At 45.9% G+C, this 19490-nt stretch overlaps 1 protein-coding gene across 1 annotated transcript in view; it reads right to left on the minus strand.

The window, feature by feature from the left end:
• Positions 1-15256: 15256 nt before the first annotated feature.
• Positions 15257-19490, minus strand: part of LOC308148422 (major histocompatibility complex class I-related gene protein-like) — a 5234-nt gene continuing 1000 nt past the window's right edge. The window contains exons 2-7 of the mRNA XM_080521885.1: positions 17958-18236; positions 17464-17766; positions 17276-17371; positions 17172-17189; positions 16555-16601; positions 15257-15810 (exon numbers count right to left, since the gene is read on the minus strand). Coding sequence (XP_080378011.1) covers positions 15772-15810; positions 16555-16601; positions 17172-17189; positions 17276-17371; positions 17464-17766; positions 17958-18236 — 782 coding nt within the window. The 3' untranslated portion in view covers positions 15257-15771. The remainder of the gene's footprint in view (positions 15811-16554; positions 16602-17171; positions 17190-17275; positions 17372-17463; positions 17767-17957; positions 18237-19490) is intronic.

Genomic DNA, 19490 nt, shown 5'->3' on the forward strand with positions numbered 1-19490 from the left:
GTCCTCTCAACCTCTCGTCCTCTTGTCCTCTTGTCCTCTTGTCCTCTCGTCCTCTTGTCCACTTGTCCTCTCGTCCTATTATCATCTCATCCTCTCATCCTCTCATCCTCTTGTCCTCTCGTCCTCTCGTCCTCTCAACCTCTCGTCCTCTTGTCCTCTTGTCCTCTTGTCCTCTCGTCCTATTATCATCTCATCCTCTCATCCTCTTGTCCTCTCGTCCTCTCGTCCTCTCAACCTCTCGTCCTCTTGTCCTCTCATCCTATTATCATATCATCCTCTCATCCTCTCGTCCTCTGTAAGGCGGCATAGTAAGGTGGTACAATAAGGAGGTACGGTAAGGCGTCATGTAAGGTGGTATGGTAAGGAAAAGCGATATGTAAGGCAGTATGGTAAGGTGGTACAGTAAGGTGGTATGGTAAGGAGGTACGGTAAGTCAGCATGGAAAGGTGGTACGGTAAGGAGGTATGGTAAGGCGTCATGGTGAGGAGGTACAGTAAGGCAGCATGGTAAGGTGGTATGGTAATGAAAAGCGATACGGTAAGGCAGTATGGTAAGACGGTACAGTAAGGTGGTATGTAAGGCAGCATGGTAAGGAGGTACAGCAAGGCGTCATGGTAAGGAGGTACAGTAAGGAAGCGTGGTAAGGTGGTACGGTAAGGAGGTACGGTAAGGAAAAGCGATACGGTAAGGCAGTATGGTAAGGCGGCATGGTAAGGCGGAATAGTAAGGAAAAGCGATATGGTAAGGCAGTATGGTAAGGAGGTATGGCAAGGTGGTATGGAAAGTAGGTATTGTGGTATTGTCGCCGTGGAAACGGGGCTGGGGGACTACCTTGTGTCTCCTGTGGGGGTCGGGGACGGCGGCGTGGCGCCAGGCGGACCTCAGCCCGTCTCCTGACCCGAAACACCGACACCGGTGTGGAAAGGGAACGACACCGTGGGAAGTCGGCGAGGGGGGTAACCACGGCGACCGCCTGTGGCGGCGCAAACAACAGGTGTTTCTTTCACTTCCTCTTCCTCTTTCGAACCCAAGCCACAGTAATTGTGGCCACGCCTTCCGTTGCCATGGTGATCCCACCTCAGCCCCCCCCCCAGGATTCAGCAGAACTCTTCTTCTCTAGTGTCTGCTTCCAGAAAGTTCTCTAACACCAGATTATAGAGCATCTTCCTCCTCTAACACCAGATTATAGAGCATCTTCCTCCTCTAATCCAGATTATAGAGCATCGTCCTCCCCTGACACCAGATTATAGAGCATCTTCCACCTCTGACACCAGATTATAGAGCATCTCCCTCCTCTAATCCATATTATAGAGCATCTTCCTCCTCTGACACCAGATTATAGAGCATCTTCCTCCCCTGACACCAGATTATAGAGCATCTTCCTCCTCTAATCCACATTATAGAGCACATTCCTCCTCTAATCCAGAATATAGAGCATCTTCCTCCTGTAACACCAGATTATAGAGCATCCTCCTCCTCTAATCCAGATTATAGAGCATCTTCCTCCTCTAACATCAGATTATAGAGCAACTTCCTCCTCCAACACCAGATTATAGAGCATCTTCCTCCTCTAATCCACATTATAGAGCATCTTCCTCCTCTGACACCAGATTATAGAGCATCTCCCTCCTCTAATCCATATTATAGAGGATCTTCCTCCTCTGACACCAGATTATAGAGCATCTTCCTCCCCTGACACCAGATTATAGAGCATCTTCCTCCTCTAATCCACATTATAGAGCATCGTCCTCCTCTAATCCAGATTATAGAGCATCTTCCTCCTGTAACACCAGATTATAGAGCATCTTCCTCCTCTAATCCAGATTATAGCGCATCTTCCTCCTCTAACATCAGATTATAGAGCATTTTCCTCCTCTAACATCAGATTATAGAGCATCTCCCACCTCTAACACCAGATTATAGAGCATCTTCCGCCTCTAACATCAGATTATAGAGCATCTCCCTCCTCTAGTCCAGATTATAGAGCATCGCCCTCCTTTAATCCAGATTATAGAGCATCTTCCTCCTCTAACATCAGATTATAGAGCAACTTCCTCCCCCAACACCAGATTATAGAGCATCTTCCTCCTCTAATCCACATTATAGAGCATCTTCCTCCTCTAACACCAGATTATAGAGCATCTTCCTCCTCTAACATCAGATTATAGAGCAACTTCCTCCTCCAACACCAGATTATAGAGCATCTTCCTCCTCTAATCCACATTATAGAGCATCTTCCTCCTCTAACACCAGACTATAGAGCATCTTCCTCCTCTAATCCAGATTATGCGATACATATCTTGAATTATTCTCATCTACACATTTGAACACAGGTTATAAATGAGATGTTTTGTTTGTTAGGATTTCTACAATTTGTGTAAAACATCAAAACACAAGACTTTAAAAAACGCTGCTGTGTTTTAGAAACTCTCCTCCTTCCTCTCAGTCAGTTGACCAATAAGATCAATACATTATTTATATTGTTTTAAATGTGAGGAAAAACAACTTAAATTTTAATCCCATATTTAATCCCAACATTTTCAGCCACACACTGAAGTGGACTTGTGATGTCTAGGGAACATTATTTGGTAAATAACTGATTAAATTATTACATAAATAGTTGACATGGAGTCTATTAGAAAACAAAAGAACATAAAGTCAAATACTGCGGGACTTTTATTGGTATTACACTGTTTTTGTGTATTTTATAATATAATATATATGTTACAGATACAGATTTCTCTAAACCACCACGGTCTGAGGTCTTGTTATGGATTTGGGTGAGCTTTTATTTGTATTTTATTATTATTTTTATTTCTAACTGCCCTGATAGAACAAAGAAAAATAAAAACATGTGTCAGTAACGTTCTGAGGACAGTTAAAGAGTAACGGAGTACTGAAAGGCCTCTGCTGGGAACCACTGACTTTATGACTAGATTGTGTGGCGTCGCCCTCTAGCGGTGACTACTGGTCACAACACTACCGAGTACTGTGGAATACTGCAGTGTATTTATACACGGTGTAGTACCTGAACGAGTTCAGTCAAACGCTCGTCCGCTGAACTGAACGTTCGGTACTTCCGCCGTGATGACGTCACTGTGACGTTGCTCTCAATGTTTACCGGCGTTCCAGACGGGTTGCCAGGTTTCTACAGTCTCCCAGTGGAAAACCCGGCTAAACACACCGTGAACCGGCGCCAGCGGGTAGGAGGGGGAAACAACCGATCTGGCAACCGCAGTCCCGATAGTGTCGCACCGCTATGACGTCATCAACACGCGCCGCACGGCGGTGAAAACAAACACAGACAGTGGCGCTGAACTCAGACTCTGCCTCCACGTTAGTACTTCATCTTCGTAGTTTTACTTTAAAGTAATTTACTGAAAAGCTCCGTGACGATCCAGGGGGAAACACGTGACCTTTGTTTTGTCAACTTTGTCGGCCGAGTTTGAAGAAGCAACTCCGGACATCAACAACACGGAGGCTGAACTGAAGCGCCGCAGAGACTCTCGAGGTTTGTGGAGCAACTCGAACACGTAGAGACACGAGACACGAGACACGAGACGATTCCGGCTGGACGTCGTTCTGTGGTGACTGGAACACGTAGAGACACGAGACACGAGACGATACCGGCTGGACGTCGTTCTTCGGCGACCCCAGTTCTGGAACGTTCCTTTGGACAACACGTCCGTACGACGCGTCTTCTGGACGTCGGGGACAAAACGTCCACTGGTTCACTACTTTAACTGCTCGTTTGTTTGCACAACCTGCTGCTGTATCTTTTCCTCTGAAGCCTCGAGGACGACTAGTTTAGGTTAGTTTGACTAGTTCCTCACTAGGAGAGCAGCAGGTTATTGACAATATAGTGTGTGGTAACACCTTTCCTAACCCCTTAAGGAAGTCTCCTAACACCTTTCCTAAACTCCTTCAGGAAGCCTCCTAACACCTTTCCTAACTCCTCCCCTAACTCATCTCCTACCACCTTTCCAAACTCCTTTATGAAGCCTCCTAACTCCTCTCCTAACACCTTTCCTAACTCCTCTCCTAACACCTTTCCTTAACTCCTCTCCTAACTCCTTTCCTTAACTCCTCTCCTAACACATTTCCTAACTCCTCTGCTAACACCTTTCCTTAACTCCTCTCCTAACTCCTTTCCTTAACTTCTCTCCTAACACCTTTCCTAACTCCTCTCCTAACACCTTTCCTAACTCCTCTCCTAACACCTTTCCTAACTCCTTCAGGAAGCCTCCTAACACCTTTCCTAACTCCTCCCCTAACTCATCTCCTACCACCTTTCCAAACTCCTTTATGAAGCCTCCTAACTCCTCTCCTAACACCTTTCCTAACTCCTCTCCTAACACCTTTCCTTAACTCCTCTCCTAACTTCTTTCCTTAACTTCTCTCCTAACACCTTTCCTAACTCCTCTCCTAACACCTTTCCTAACTCCTCTCCTAACACCTTTCCTTGACTCCTCTCCTAACTCCTTTCCTTAACTCCTCTCCTAAACACATTTCCTAACTCCTCTGCTAACACCTTTCCTTAACTCCTCTCCTAACTCCTTTCCTTAACTTCTCTCCTAACACCTTTCCTAACTCCTCTCCTAACACCTTTCCTAACTCCTCTCCTAACACCTTTCCTAACTCCTTCAGGAAGCCTCCTAACACCTTTCCTAACTCCTCTCCTAACACCGTTCCTAACTCCTCTCCTAACACCTTTCCTAACTCCTTTAGGAAGCCTCCTAACACCTTTCCTAACTCCTCTCCTAACACCTTTCCTAACTCCTTTAGGAAGCCTCCTAACACCTTTCATAACTCCTCTCCTAACACCTTTCCTAACTCCTTTAGGAAGCCTCCTAACACCTTTCCTAACTCCTCTCCTAACACCGTTCCTAACTCCTCTCCTAACACCTTTCCTAACTCCTTTAGGAAGCCTCCTAACACCTTTCCTAACTCCTCTCCTAACACCTTTCCTTAACTCCTCTCCTAACACCTTTCCTAACTCCTCTGCTAACACCTTTCCTTAACTCCTCTCCTAACTCCTTTCCTTAACTTCTCTCCTAACACCTTTCCTAACTCCTCTCCTAACACCTTTCCTAACTCCTCTCCTAACACCTTTCCTAACTCCTTTAGGAAGCCTCCTAACACCTTTCCTAACTCCTCTCCTAACACCTTTCCTAACTCCTTTAGGAAGTCTCCTAACACCTTTCCTAACTCCTCTCCTAACACCTTTCCTAACTCCTTTAAGAAGCCTCCTAACACCTTTCCTAACTCCTCTCCTAACACCTTTCCTAACTCCTTTAGGAAGCCTCCTAACACCTTTCCTAACTCCTCTCCTAACACCGTTCCTTACTCCTCTCCTAACTCCTCTCCTTAAGCCAGTGGTTCTCAATGATTTTCTGTCATGCCCCTCCTAGAGGACAGAATTGTTTTCAGGCCCCCCTAGAGGACAGAATTGTTTTCAGGCCCCCCTAGAGGACAGAGTTGTTTTCAGCCCCCCCTAGAGGACAGAATTGTTTTCAGGCCCCCCCTAGAGGACAGAATTGTTTTCAGGCCCCCCTAGAGGACAGAGTTGTTTTCAGCCCCCCCTAGAGGACAGAACTGTTTTCAGCCCCCCCCCCCCCCTAGAGGACAGAATTGTTTTCAGCCCCCCATAGAGGACAGAGTTGTTTTCAGCCCCCCCTAGAGGACAGAATTGTTTTCAGGCCCCCCTAGAGGACAGAATTGTTTTCAGGCCCCCTAGAGGACAGAATTGTTTTCAGGCCCTCCTAGAGGACAGAACTGTTTTCAGCCCCCCTAGAGGACAGAATTGTTTTCAGGCCCCCTAGAGGACAGAATTGTTTTCAGGCCCTCCTAGAGGACAGAATTGTTTTCAGCCCCCCTAGAGGACAGAATTGTTTTCAGGCCCCCTAGAGGACAGAATTGTTTTCAGGCCCCCCTAGAGGACAGAATTGTTTTCAGGCCCTCCTAGAGGACAGAATTGTTTTCAGGCCCTCCTAGAGGACAGAATTGTTTTCAGCCCCCCTAGAGGACAGAATTGTTTTCAGGCCCCCCTAGAGGACAGAACTGTTTTCAGCCCCCCCCCCCCTAGAGGACAGAATTGTGTCAGCCCCCCATAGAGGACAGAGTTGTTTTCAGGCCCCCCTAGAGGACAGAACTGTTTTCAGCCCCCCCTAGAGGACAGAGTTGTTTTCAGCCCCCCCCCAAGAGGACAGAACTGTTTTCAGCCCCCCCTAGAGGACAGAACTGTTTTCAGCCCCCCATAGAGGACAGAGTTGTTTTCAGGCCCCCCTAGAGGACAGAATTGTTTTCAGCCCCCCATAGAGGACAGAGTTGTTTTCAGCCCCCCCTAGAGGACAGAACTGTTTTCAGCCCCCCCTAGAGGACAGAGTTGTTTTCAGGCCCCCCTAGAGGACAGAATTGTTTTCAGCCCCCCATAGAGGACAGAGTTGTTTTCAGCCCCCCCTAGAGGACAGAGTTGTTTTCAGCCCCCCCCCCCTAGAGGACAGAACTGTTTTCAGCCCCCCTGAATTGTACTCCCATTGAGAACCTGATAGTATTTATGTATTTCTCTGTATAAACCATGTATGAGTTGCTGCTCCAGCATTCTGCACACAATCGCCTGATTATCAAAATAAATTAATCAAATGAGCTGAGAACAACTTAAAGCCATTTCCAAGTTTAGTTTATGAATTGTGATTCTCACAACAGAAAAAGTGCAAATGATTCACTGGGATGTGCATTTTTAAAAACGTCAACACTTTAAACAGTAAACATGGTCACTTGTCAGCTTCATCAGCTGATTCCTTTTCAAAAAGGTAAATGACTTTTTGACTTCTTTTGTGCAAAATTTGCAGCAACATTGTTTATATTTCAGCTCATCAAAGGGATGAAAAGTGCCTCACATGTGCATTTCCTTTCCCTGAACAAATTGTCCATCCAGAAGACAATGAAGCCCTGAACCCTGCAACATTGGAGACTGTCAGCTACGTCAGTTTGAACATTTATAAAATGTGCTATAAAACACAAACTGCTTTCAAACTTGTTTCACATCATTTGTCTCTTATATATGAACACATTCAACTTCAATACAATTTACCATCACTCTGCCAGATGCACAGAACATCTCTTTAAAACAGACATTGTACCAATATTAGTCAGGAGAAGAGTCTGCTGGTGTCTAGTGGCTGCTGGGAGCCTCTTTTCACACCACATCTGTTCAAATCTGGGCTTTACATGTGATATTGCTACTCTTGGCTCTTGCTCAATGTTCAGCTGGGATCCGTACCTGGTTTTTAGTGCAGCAACAGCAGAAAAGCCTGTCTCACAGAGAGAGGATGTTGCAAAGGGAAGCAGAATGTTGACAGCTTTTGGTCCAAGGAGTGGATCGTCCCTTTCCACACCCAGCCAGAACTCGCTCAGTGTCTGAGACGTGAACCTCCGCCTCAGGGTGGAGTCACAAGACAAGTGCATCAGCTGGTCCTCTTCTGCAGAGCTGAATGGATCCCTCACCCAGTCATACTGAGAGCTGTCACCAGGAAAGTCCTTTTTGAAGAATCCATTTAGTGATGAGATGTGCTGCTTCAGACATGGAGTCACTGTGGTGACATCACAATCATTGAGTCTAGCAAACTCACTCATGCTCTCAAATGGACTAGTATTTCCCTGGTCAAGTCGCTCGCCCCACATCTCCAGCTCTCAAAGTCTCAAAGTCAAAAAGTCAAAGTCTCAAAGTCAAAGTCTCAAAGTCAAAGTCTCAAAGTCAAAGTCTCAAAGTCAAAGTCAAAAAGTCAAAGTCAAAGTCAAAAAGTCAAAGTCTCAAAGTCAAAGTCTCAAAGTCAAAGTCTCAAAGTCAAAGTCAAAGTCAAAGTCAAAGTCAGCTTTATTTGTCAAATGCTGATATGTGTGACATACAGCCCAGATGAAATTTCGGTCCTCTCAGACCCACAGTGCAAATATATTAAGAGAGCAATATAAAGATGTTAAAAATCTATACATCTAAATCTATACACCCTATAAACATATAAACAGTAAAGTGAAGTGAAGTGATATGTACAATGTCTCTTATGAGGTAGAATGTTCATTTTAAAAATTTTTAAAATTAGCAAACTCCGCTTATTTGCTGTGTTCCTTGATTCTCGCCCGCCTCCCACTTCCTCTCCACACTCACACAAGCTATTAAGCCCCTCCCCTTCCTCCTTCCAAGACGCGCTTGCCCTCTCACGCCCACTACACTTTCACTGACTCAAGACAACAACAACACACTAGCAAAGATGGAGTCTGAATGTGCCACCGGCGACACGTGTGCTAGTGGCCAACTACTTGTAAGTAAAACGCGAAATTCTGGCTCGGGGTTCGGATTTAAGCCACTGGACAAAAAGCAGGAGAATGTGTTTTTGTAGGGAGTGTCAGAAATCCGTGGCTACAAAAAGTGTGAGCACAACGAACCTATTCCACCACCTTCAACAGCGCCACCCAATACAATACCAAGAGTGCATCAAACTGCGTGGCACGACAGTGGCAGTGCAATCCACGTCCCCAGCACTCAAACAATGTACACTGCAAGCTTCGATTTCACGCGTAGTGCCTTATGAGAAAACCAGCAGAAGATGGGAACAGATAACCAGAGCAATGGCATTTCACATTGCTAAAGATCTAGTCCCCATTTCCACCGTGGAACGCGACGGGTTTGTTGGCCTCATCAAAGTCCTCGACCCCAGGTACCAGTTGCCAAGCCGGGCATATGTTTCACGAGAAATGCTGCCAAAAATGTACGCCGAAGTGAGGAAGATCATTGCCGCGCAATTAAGTAAAGTCACTTACTTCGCGCTGACCACAGACATGTGGTCTAGCAGGACCACCGAACCCTACATGTGAGTGACAGTCCATTACGTCGGCGACTGGGAATTAAAAAGCGCCTGCCTGCAAACAAGCTACCTCCCTGCTAATCACACGGGAGACCACATCGCCGAAGCTTTGCAAGACACCCCGTCCAATTGGGGGGTTACCGTCAACTGGACTAGTTGCAGCGACGACGGACAACGGAAGCAATGTGGTGAAAGGCCGTTGAAAGCAACGAGTGGCAGAGGATGCATTGCTTTGGTCACAGACTTCATCTGGCAATCGGTGAGTGCAATATATTGTAATGTTTAGCCTAAGTTCCCGAAAGACCACCGGGGCTGTGTGTGTCCCGCTCCATCACACATGTATAGGCTGCTGCACTCACGCACATACGGGCATTTCGCGCACCAACAGTACAATGACATTGCTCGAACGCATAGGCCTACCTATTACAGAAACACATTGCACTAAAACAATTTATGGAGTGAGAGACAAAGATGACCTCTAAAATACAGGCCTACTAGTGTGTAAATGTCATTGTAGGCCTACTTCTTACAATGACACTAAAGGACTTCTAATCTATCCAATTTGAAAGATGTTTCTTGAAAATATCTATGAAAATGCAAAGCACAAATGCATTATTAACTAAATGGCTGTATCATAGAGATGAACACAATATTAACATTGGTCTTAATGTGTTATTCATGAACTTTGTTTGTATTTCACAGGACATGGGATGGATGACCACGAGCCACGCATCACCCGGGCCATTTCCATCTGCAAAACAATCGTCAGCAGCTTCTCTTACCGCTGGAAGAAACGGCGAGATCTAGCTGAAGTGCAGATTCTGCTAGATCTGCCAGGTCACCAGCTCATTGCAAGAGTCGTCAACACGCTGGGGGTCGAGGCTGCAAATGATCCAGAGAGTCCTGGAGCAGGAAAGAGCCATTGCCAAAGTCTTGTCTACTGACGAGAAAACCAGACATCTCATCCTGACCTGGCCGGACGTTGAGGTCCTCGAGGATGTGCAAGAAGCCCTGCAACCACTGCCAGACTTCACAGACGCACTTTCAGGCGAGAAGTATGTCACCATCTCTGTCCTCCGACCTGTGTTGCACCTTTTCAACACAAGCCTCCTGTCCCCTACTGAAGGAGAGAGTCAGCTGTGCAAGGCAATCCAGAAAACCATTCTGGATTGCCTCAACAGCAAATATGCAGATCCATCCACCAGTGGCCTGTTGGACATCTCCTCTTTTCTGGATCCCCGGTTCAAGGCCAGATGTATTCAAACTGACAAGCTGGATGCCCTCAAAGACAGAGTCATTTTGGAGGCTGAGCTGTTGCAGGGAAGTCTGTCAGTGGAGAATCAAGACACAAGTGTAGCTGATCCTACTACACTTGAGTCTGCCAACCAGGATGCAACAGGAGCAGCAGGAGCAGCAGGAGCAGCAGGAGGAGCAGCAGCAGCAGCAGCAGCAGCAGCAGCAGCAGCAGCGCCATCCAAGAGGAAGAAAACGCTGGCAAGTTTCTTCAAACATCGTCTAGAAACCAGCAGTTCAATCTCAAAGAGGGAGGCCATTGAAAAGGAAGTGTGTAGCTTCCTCCTAGCGCCTTGCCCTGACACTGAGGCCAACCCTCTCAACTGCTGGAAGGAACACGAAGCTGCCTTTCCAACACTGGGACGCCTGGCAAAGAAGTACCTCTGTGTACCAGCAACCAGCTCCCCTTCAGAAAGGGTTTTAGTAGCAGTGGGAACATTGTACCCTGTAGAAGAGCCTCCCTGAAGCCTGAATCTGTTGATAGGCTAGTTTTTCTTGCAATGAATATGTGATGTGTTGAGCAAGTGTGCCTGCTGCAGTCTTTGATCTCCCTCACACATGCTAGTGTGTAACCTTAATATGACCTTAGGCAATGTCACATGTTTGTCTTTTTGTTTGTCCAGCATAATATTTGACCTAGGATTGGCACACAAGAGGAAGCACTTTTAAGCTACAAACTGTGAAGCTTAGGGGAAAGCTACTTGGCCAGATTGACCAAAATGTATTTTTTTGATACATATTGTATTATTATTTGCACAGCTATATATATATTTTTTTTTATGTAGAAAGAATATTTTTATACTTTATGTATACATTCTTTGTTTTTCTATTTTATTTATGTTATGTGATTCTGTGCTACTTTTTCTTGTCTGTGCTGTTAATACCCATCTTGACTCACTGGGTTAATAAAAGTGCCACCGACTGTTTACAGTACAGTTGTCATTCAGTCCAATGAAGAACTTCAGGGAATTTCACTCAAAAATGAATATTTTTTTAATGTATATTTTCACCAGAAAATATAACAAGATATATATCGAATATGGAGTTTATGTAAAAAAAATATCGAGATATACTTGTTGGTCCACATCGCCCAGCCCTAGGCGAGACCCTCCTGATGAGGACGTCCCTCATCCCCGCCATGTCACTGCAAACCCCACTTCAGTCCGTGCTCATGTAGGCAACCGCCCAGCAGCTTGAAGAGCTGGTCAGCTGTTGCTCTTCATGGGACATGTTTACAGCAGGTCTTCACACAGTGACCCTGACATGTCAAAACGGACAGACGCAATAAACAAACAGTCTTTGTTGTTGTCAGTGGCCTCGTCCATTTGTAAGGCGAAGCGTTTGTCTGTTAGATGTTCTGCTAGTTGTTCGTGGAGCTCGTCTGCAATGTCAGACGTACGTCTCCCGACCGTGTCCATTAGAAAGACGGACAGTCTTCAGTGTCTCTCATTAGAAAGAGGGACAGTCTTCAGTGTCTCATTAGAAAGAGGGACAGTCTTCAGTGTTTCTCATTAGAAAGAGGGACAGTCTTCAGTGTTTCTCATTAGAAAGAGGGACAGTCTTCAGTGTTTCTCATTAGAAAGAGGGACAGTCTTCAGTGTTTCTCATTAGAAAGAGGGACAGTCTTCAGTGTCTCTCATTAGAAAGAGGGACAGTCTTCAGTGTCTCTCATTAGAAAGAGGGACAGTCTTCAGTGTTTCTCATTAGAAAGAGGGACAGTCTTCAGTGTCTCTCATTAGAAAGAGGGACAGTCTTCAGTGTTTCTCATTAGAAAGAGGGACAGTCTTCAGTGTTTCTCATTAGAAAGAGGGACAGTCTTCAGTGTCTCTCATTAGAAAGAGGGACAGTCTTCAGTGTCTCTCATTAGAAAGAGGGACAGTCTTCAGTGCCTCTCATTAGAAAGAGGGACAGTCTTCAGTGTCTCTCATTAGAAAGAGGGACAGTCTTCAGTGTCTCTCATTAGAAAGAGGGACAGTCTTCAGTGTCTCATTAGAAAGAGGGACAGTCTTCAGTGTTTCTCATTAGAAAGAGGGACAGTCTTCAGTGTTTCTCATTAGAAAGAGGGACAGTCTTCAGTGTCTCTCATTAGAAAGAGGGACAGTCTTCAGTGTCTCATTAGAAAGAGGGACAGTCTTCAGTGTTTCTCATTAGAAAGAGGGACAGTCTTCAGTGTTTCTCATTAGAAAGAGGGACAGTCTTCAGTGTTTCTCATTAGAAAGAGGGACAGTCTTCAGTGTTTCTCATTAGAAAGAGGGACAGTCTTCAGTGCCTCTCATTAGAAAGAGGGACAGTCTTCAGTGTCTCTCATTAGAAAGAGGGACAGTCTTCAGTGTTTCTCATTAGAAAGAGGGACAGTCTTCAGTGTTTCTCATTAGAAAGAGGGACAGTCTTCAGTGTTTCTCATTAGAAAGAGGGACAGTCTTCAGTGTTTCTCATTAGAAAGAGGGACAGTCTTCAGTGTTTCTCATTAGAAAGAGGGACAGTCTTCAGTGTTTCTCATTAGAAAGAGGGACAGTCTTCAGTGTTTCTCATTAGAAAGAGGGACAGTCTTCAGTGTCTCTCATTAGAAAGAGGGACAGTCTTCAGTGTCTCATTAGAAAGAGGGACAGTCTTCAGTGTTTCTCATTAGAAAGAGGGACAGTCTTCAGTGTTTCTCATTAGAAAGAGGGACAGTCTTCAGTGTTTCTCATTAGAAAGAGGGACAGTCTTCAGTGTTTCTCATTAGAAAGAGGGACAGTCTTCAGTGCCTCTCATTAGAAAGAGGGACAGTCTTCAGTGTCTCTCATTAGAAAGAGGGACAGTCTTCAGTGTTTCTCATTAGAAAGAGGGACAGTCTTCAGTGTTTCTCATTAGAAAGAGGGACAGTCTTCAGTGTTTCTCATTAGAAAGAGGGACAGTCTTCAGTGTTTCTCATTAGAAAGAGGGACAGTCTTCAGTGTTTCTCATTAGAAAGAGGGACAGTCTTCAGTGTTTCTCATTAGAAAGAGGGACAGTCTTCAGTGTTTCTCATTAGAAAGAGGGACAGTCTTCAGTGTCTCTCATTAGAAAGAGGGACAGTCTTCGGTGCCTCAGCACTTTTCTCACCTAGCATGATTGTGTCCAATGCTGTGGGGAGGATTAGCTCCTCTGCTATGGTGTGAGGTTTTATGCACCTTGCGATGTGGTGGACAACTTTGTAAGAGGCTAACAGGCTCTTTTGTTTACTGATGCCGCGCTGACACAATGAGGCTTGTTGGCCATACTCATCGAGTTTATCATGAAACAACTCCAGTAACTGGGTATGGTCTCCAGGTGTATGGTCTCCAGGTGTATGGTGTATGGTCTCCAGGTGTGTGGTGTATGGTCTCCAGGTGTATGGTGTCTGGTCTCCAGGTGTGTGGTGTATGGTCTCCAGGTGTATGGTGTCTGGTCTCCAGGTGTATGGTGTATGGTCTCCAGGTGTATGGTGTATGGTCTCCAGGTGTATGGTCTCCAGGTGTATGGTCTCCAGGTGTGTGGTGTATGGTCTCCAGGTGTATGGTGTCTGGTCTCCAGGTGTATGGTGTATGGTCTCCAGGTGTATGGTGTATGGTCTCCAGGTGCCGTCTTCATTTATTTGGTTTCATGCTCCGCTGCCAGAGTTTTTAGGCATAAAACACAAACGGGTGTTTCCTGGTTCCCGACGTGTTCACGGTAAACCCAAGGGCGACGTAGCATCGTCATATCTCCTGCTCTTACTAGCTTTATGTTTACTCTCACCTGTTTTCTTTTCCTCTGACGCCTCATCCTTTCTTCTTTTCACTCCTGTCAGAAACTTCTCCACCTCTCCTCCTCCTCCTCCGCCAGCTCTGTACACCGGTGTTCATGTGTAGTACTTCTTCTACTCTACTGGTTGAACAGGCAGCCTGTTGATTAGTTTGAGCACTGCTGCCACCTAGTGGCTGGAGGCCCTTTTTTGTCGTTCAAGCATGAATAAAGACACTAATACTGAAAGTCACGCCCGCCTCACGCCCCCCCTGACACCCCACCACGCCCCCCACCATTTGAGAGGCACTGCCTTAACCCCATGATGTCATCCAGGGGCTTTAAGGAGAAGTGGCTAGGAAAGGAGCTAGGAGGGAGCATTAGGACACACCCTCCGTCTTCTCCTTGGCCAATGGTGTCTTCTTGGTTTTGGCCACCAGAGGTCAGTCAGGAGCAGCTTGCTGCTCTGCCCAGGTGTTTCTCTGACTCACCTGGAGGTTGACCTTTCCACCAGGCTTCCAGGAAGCCACCTGATTGGCCGTCGCTGTCGCCGCGCTTTAGGGGCGTGGCCACAGATCCAGGTGAACGTGAGTCACCTGCCAGTCAAACTGCACCGGATCCTAAATCCTCCGTTCTGCTTCTCTTCTCCTCCACGTGAACTCACGTTTCAGCAAAACTCCGGCGGCCGTGAAAAACAAAGCCACAAAGCTTTGATGTTGGACGCTTTGCAGGCTCACTTCCTGTTTTCACTTTTGACTTAAGAAAACCAAACGGATGAAATACGAGTGACGCTCGTCCGTCCTCGTCGTGGCAGCTTGAGACAAAAGAGGGAATAAAGTAATAAAGTTCTCTCATGTCTCATTTGAATTATGAGCCTTTCATTCGTCCTGAGCTTTCAACTTCCACTACAGAGACAAGAAATGCTCTTGTCCTCTTCTGTCCTCTCAACAAACTCCCGTCTCAAACACGTGAATCAAAACGAGACGAGTCAGTGAAAATCGTCCCGTCATGGTTTTTCTCAACAAGAGAAAGTGAAAGAAAGAGGAGACGGGACTTTCCAGCGCGGTGAAGTTTAGAATTCATGTTCCGGGGTTGGACACGCGGTGAAACCATCAAAGACAACCTCCCTTCACTTTTCACACTTGCGGACGCCCGCCTGCTGGCTCTCCACATTAAAAGCTCAATAGTTTTATTATGGAAAGCTGCAGTTTCCGGCTTCCTGCGGGGGAAAACGCTGAGCTGGTCATCAGTTGCTGGGCAGATTCCGGCTCTTAGGGTTTTAGTCACAGGGAAAGATAAAAGGCCCGCCTTCGGTGATCAGAAAGATCAAAGCGTAGCTGAACTCCCTGTCACAAAGCAAGTCAGTACTGACCAAGAGGCAGGGGGTTGGATTGTGGAGGATTTTATTCTGAGGAACAAACATGAGAAACAGCAGAACGTCTTATCAAACCAACACAAAAAGTAATCTGAGTAATTGACTGTTACACAATAAAAGAAAAAAATCTTGTTTCTGCAGCAAATATGAAAAAAAAACCCCAATAAAACGGTTCAGGATCAAAATGAAAATGAGAACAAAGTGATAGAAACTGGGTGAAGACACTGTAATCTACCTGGGTCAAAGTAATCTGCCTGGGTCAAAGTTATCTACCTGGGTCAAAGTAATCGTCTTGGGTTAAAGTAATCTACTTGGATCAAAGTAATCCCCCGTCACCTGCCCAGAAATATTCAAGGTATTTACACAAGAAGGAAAATGAGGTTGGATCAGTTCGTTCCGTATCGGGATATTTGCACAAACTCTTCCTCCTCTCTTCGTGTGGCTGCTGGTCTGTTGGAGACGGAGAGCAGGAGGCTCCGCCCCTCAAGCCCCGCCCACACCGCCTCGTGGTCATGTGACTCATGTGGTGGGTAACATGCTCTGCTGCTCGCCGACCCCCTGCAGGACAAGGAGACCAATGATTGTCCAGTAGTGAGATTACTTTCCACTGTTCTGTGAGCACAGGTCGTGTCAGGTTTGGAGACACGGAACCGTTCTCATTAGAACCAGTACCGTACCGATACCTGGTTCTGACGGAACCGTTGTCATTAGAACCGGTACCGTACCACTTCTGAACGGTTCTAATGTGAACGGTGCCGTCAGAACCGCGTATCGGTACAGATACCCGGTTCCGACGGAACCATTCACGTCGGAACCATTACGATACCTGGTTCCGACGGAACCGTTCATATTAGAACCGGTATGGTATCGATACCTGGTCCTGACGGACCCGCTCACATTAGAACCATTCACATCGGAACCGATACCCGATTCTGACGGAACCGTTCACATCGGAACCGGTACCCAATTGTGACGAAACCGGTACGGTACTGGTACCCAGTTCTGACAGAACTGTTCATATTGGAACCGTTCACATTAGAACCAGTACCCGATTCTGACAGAACCGGTATGGTACTGATACCCAGTTCTGGCAGAACCATTCACATTAGAACTGTTCACATCAGAACCGGTACCGGTACTGATACCTGGTTCTGACAGAACCGTTCACATTAGAACCGGTACGGTACCGATACCCAGTTCTGACAGAACCGTTCACATTAGAACCGGTACGGTGCCGATACCCGGTTCCCCGGATACGGAACCCGTCCCCATCTATGACGTCCGGTGACTCCATGTTCTCACCGTCATCTCGGCTGAAGGTTCTCCTGATGAAGACGAAGCTCCAGACGCTGGAAAACAACGTTTGATGAGTCAGAGAGGAAAACTTGTTCTGGGTGTTTCTGTCCAGATGTTTGTGTTGAAGTCGGAGGAAAAACCATCCAGAGGAACAAAGTGACAGGAAGTAAAGTCACAAAGTACAAACAACATCAAAGAGGAGGAAATCCCATTGAAACCCCGACAGGAAGTAAACAGTAGAGTACAAGTAAACAGTAGAGTACAAGTAAACAGTAAAGTACAAGTAAACATTAAAGTACAAGTAAACAGTAGAGTGCAAGTAAACAGTAGAGTACAAGTAAACAGTAAAGTACAAGTAAACATTAAAGTACAAGTAAACAGTAGAGTGCAAGTAAACAGTAGAGTACAAGTAAACAGTAGAGTACAAGTGAACAGTAGAGTACAAGTGAACAGTAGAGTACAAGTAAAGAGTAGAGTACAAGTAAAGAGTAAAGTACAAGCAACAGTAAATTACAAGTAAACAGTAAATTACAAGTAAACAGTAGAGTACAAGTAAAGAGTAGAGTACAAGTAAAGAGTAAAGTACAGGTAAACAGAGTACAAGTAAAGAGTAAAGTACTCACAGTTCCCAGGTTTGGCCCCTGAAGAACAGGAAGAGGAGAGTCAGTTCACACCCCGCAACAATAAAAGGCGTTTGTGATTTTAGAAGTGAATGTTTGTTCTTTACCGTCACGTCGTTTTCTCCAGACGAAGAATCCAGTGATGAAGATGAGCAGAACTAGAACCCCACTAGCCACTCCTAGAACCAGTCCATAGGGGAAGTCTGGACACACACACACACACACACACACACACTGTAGCCAGTGGAACCCTGCAGAAGTCACGGTTGGTCATGTGACTGACGGCGCGTCTCACCGGGACGCCGGTTGGTCAGGATGTGACGTTTGTCCAGCGGCTTGACGACGTCCCGTCCGGCCAGGTGGAACACGCAGGAGAACCTCCCCCAGTCCTGGTCCGGGACCGAGGAAAGGTCCAGGTCCACGCTCATCTGGAAGGTTCCGTCGTGGTTGGGGAGGATCTCTCCTCGGTCCACCTCCTCGTGGAGCTCCTCCTCGTCTCTCCTCCAGAACAAGTCGGCTCTGTCGGGGTAGAACCCTGTGGCGTGGCAGGTGACCGGGGAGGACGGGGTCTTCTGGAGGAGGGACACCGAGGGGTACTCTGGAGAACCACCGGGAGAACCATCAGGACAACAACCAGGAGAATTACCAGGAGAACCATCAGGGGACCATCAGGACAACCAGGAGAACCATCAGGACAACAACCAGGGGAACCATCAGGAGAACGACAAGTAGAACCATCAGGAGAACAACTAGGAAGACATCCAAACAAGAGGAGGAGAAGAACCAAACCTGTTCTCATCAGTGAGTTGCTCCCAAGAGTCACGTACTTCTTCAGGTACTCTGGACAGATGTGGGTGAAGTAGTGATTGTTCTGTTCCATGAGAGCTTTGTTATTGTCCCACTTGTGTTTGGTGACGACGGCCTGCGGTACTGGAGCAACGTACGTCTTTCTCTTCAGGTCCAGAACCAGGAAATCTTCTCCATCGTAACCGTACTGTTCCAATCCATTCTTGTCATCTGTTTCATTGTTCCAATCACAACCAAACATGATCTGGAAAATATGAACACCTGAGACACACACACACACACACACACACAGTTTGTTATTGTTTAAACACAATAAAGTAAAATTCATCACAACACTTCCTCTCATTTCATCTGGAGACAACCACATGATGTTTCTCATCGTCACTCAGTATTCATCCATTCATCCAACAACCTGAAACTCATTACATTCATGAGCTAGCCGGCTAACATGCTAGTGCTAATTTAACTAGCTGGCTAACATGCTAGTGTAAATTTAACTAGCTTGCTAGCATGCTTGTGCTAATTTAACTAGCTGGCTAACATGCTTGTGCTAATTTAACTAGCTGAAGCAGCTATCGATGCTAGCTGGATGCTAGTAGCTTGAGCATTTCTCTGAGACATTAAAAGAACAAACAGTGAACAAACAAGCTGTGATCTGACAGGAAGTCACATTTCTTTGGATTTCTGTCGGCGTCTCCTGATTTCAGTGTTATGTCATCAGACGACAAACTTGGGCCCCGTTTCCACGACAACGTTTCATGTGACGACAGCTAATCCATTTCCACTGCAGCAGCAGACAAGCATGTAGTAATTCTGCCGGGCCACAGGAGGGCGCTGTTGCTTGATGTTGCAATCAAACTCCACTGACGTGCTCAGAGAGCGACGCACCATAAAGCAGGACTCTTCAACTCTATCCTTGGCAGGGACACATTTCCAGGAAGCTGAGGACGATTCCCTGAGCTATTCTTCCTGATCTCAACCTCACACATTCAAAAGTCTTTTATTTTGGTACATATCACTGACTTTATACACGTCATGCTGTTTCTGTTTAGGAACAAAGGCCTACAGCCCATAAACACATGTTTGAAACCTCTGAAAGATGATGTATGTCTTTCTGCATAATGGTGTCAATTCTGACGTCTCTGCTTGTCATACTAATCCTTTCTTTCAACAATCCTCAGAAGAGAAACATGATCAGAATTGAAGGATTCGCTGAACTTGCAATGGATTTCATGTCACACAGTCGCTGAACATTTTGAGCGTCTGACAACAAAAGATGTTTATCGAACAGACTTAATGCCACAACTTTTTTTTTTGTTTATTTTGTTTTGTTCTGTTTTTCTCTTTTCTTTTCTCTTTTCTTCTTCTTTGTTTTGTGTCCTTTTGTTTTTACTTTTGTTATAATTGTAGTGATTCTGTTGGTTTTTGCTCTGTTGTTGTTCAGGCTGGTTTCATCTCATGGCAGCTGGAAAACATCTGGATCACTGTGATTATTGTGTTATTAAATAAATATGT

This window comes from Blennius ocellaris (assembly GCF_963422515.1).
Source record: "Blennius ocellaris genome assembly, contig: SCAFFOLD_104, whole genome shotgun sequence".
NCBI lineage: Eukaryota > Metazoa > Chordata > Actinopteri > Blenniiformes > Blenniidae > Blennius > Blennius ocellaris.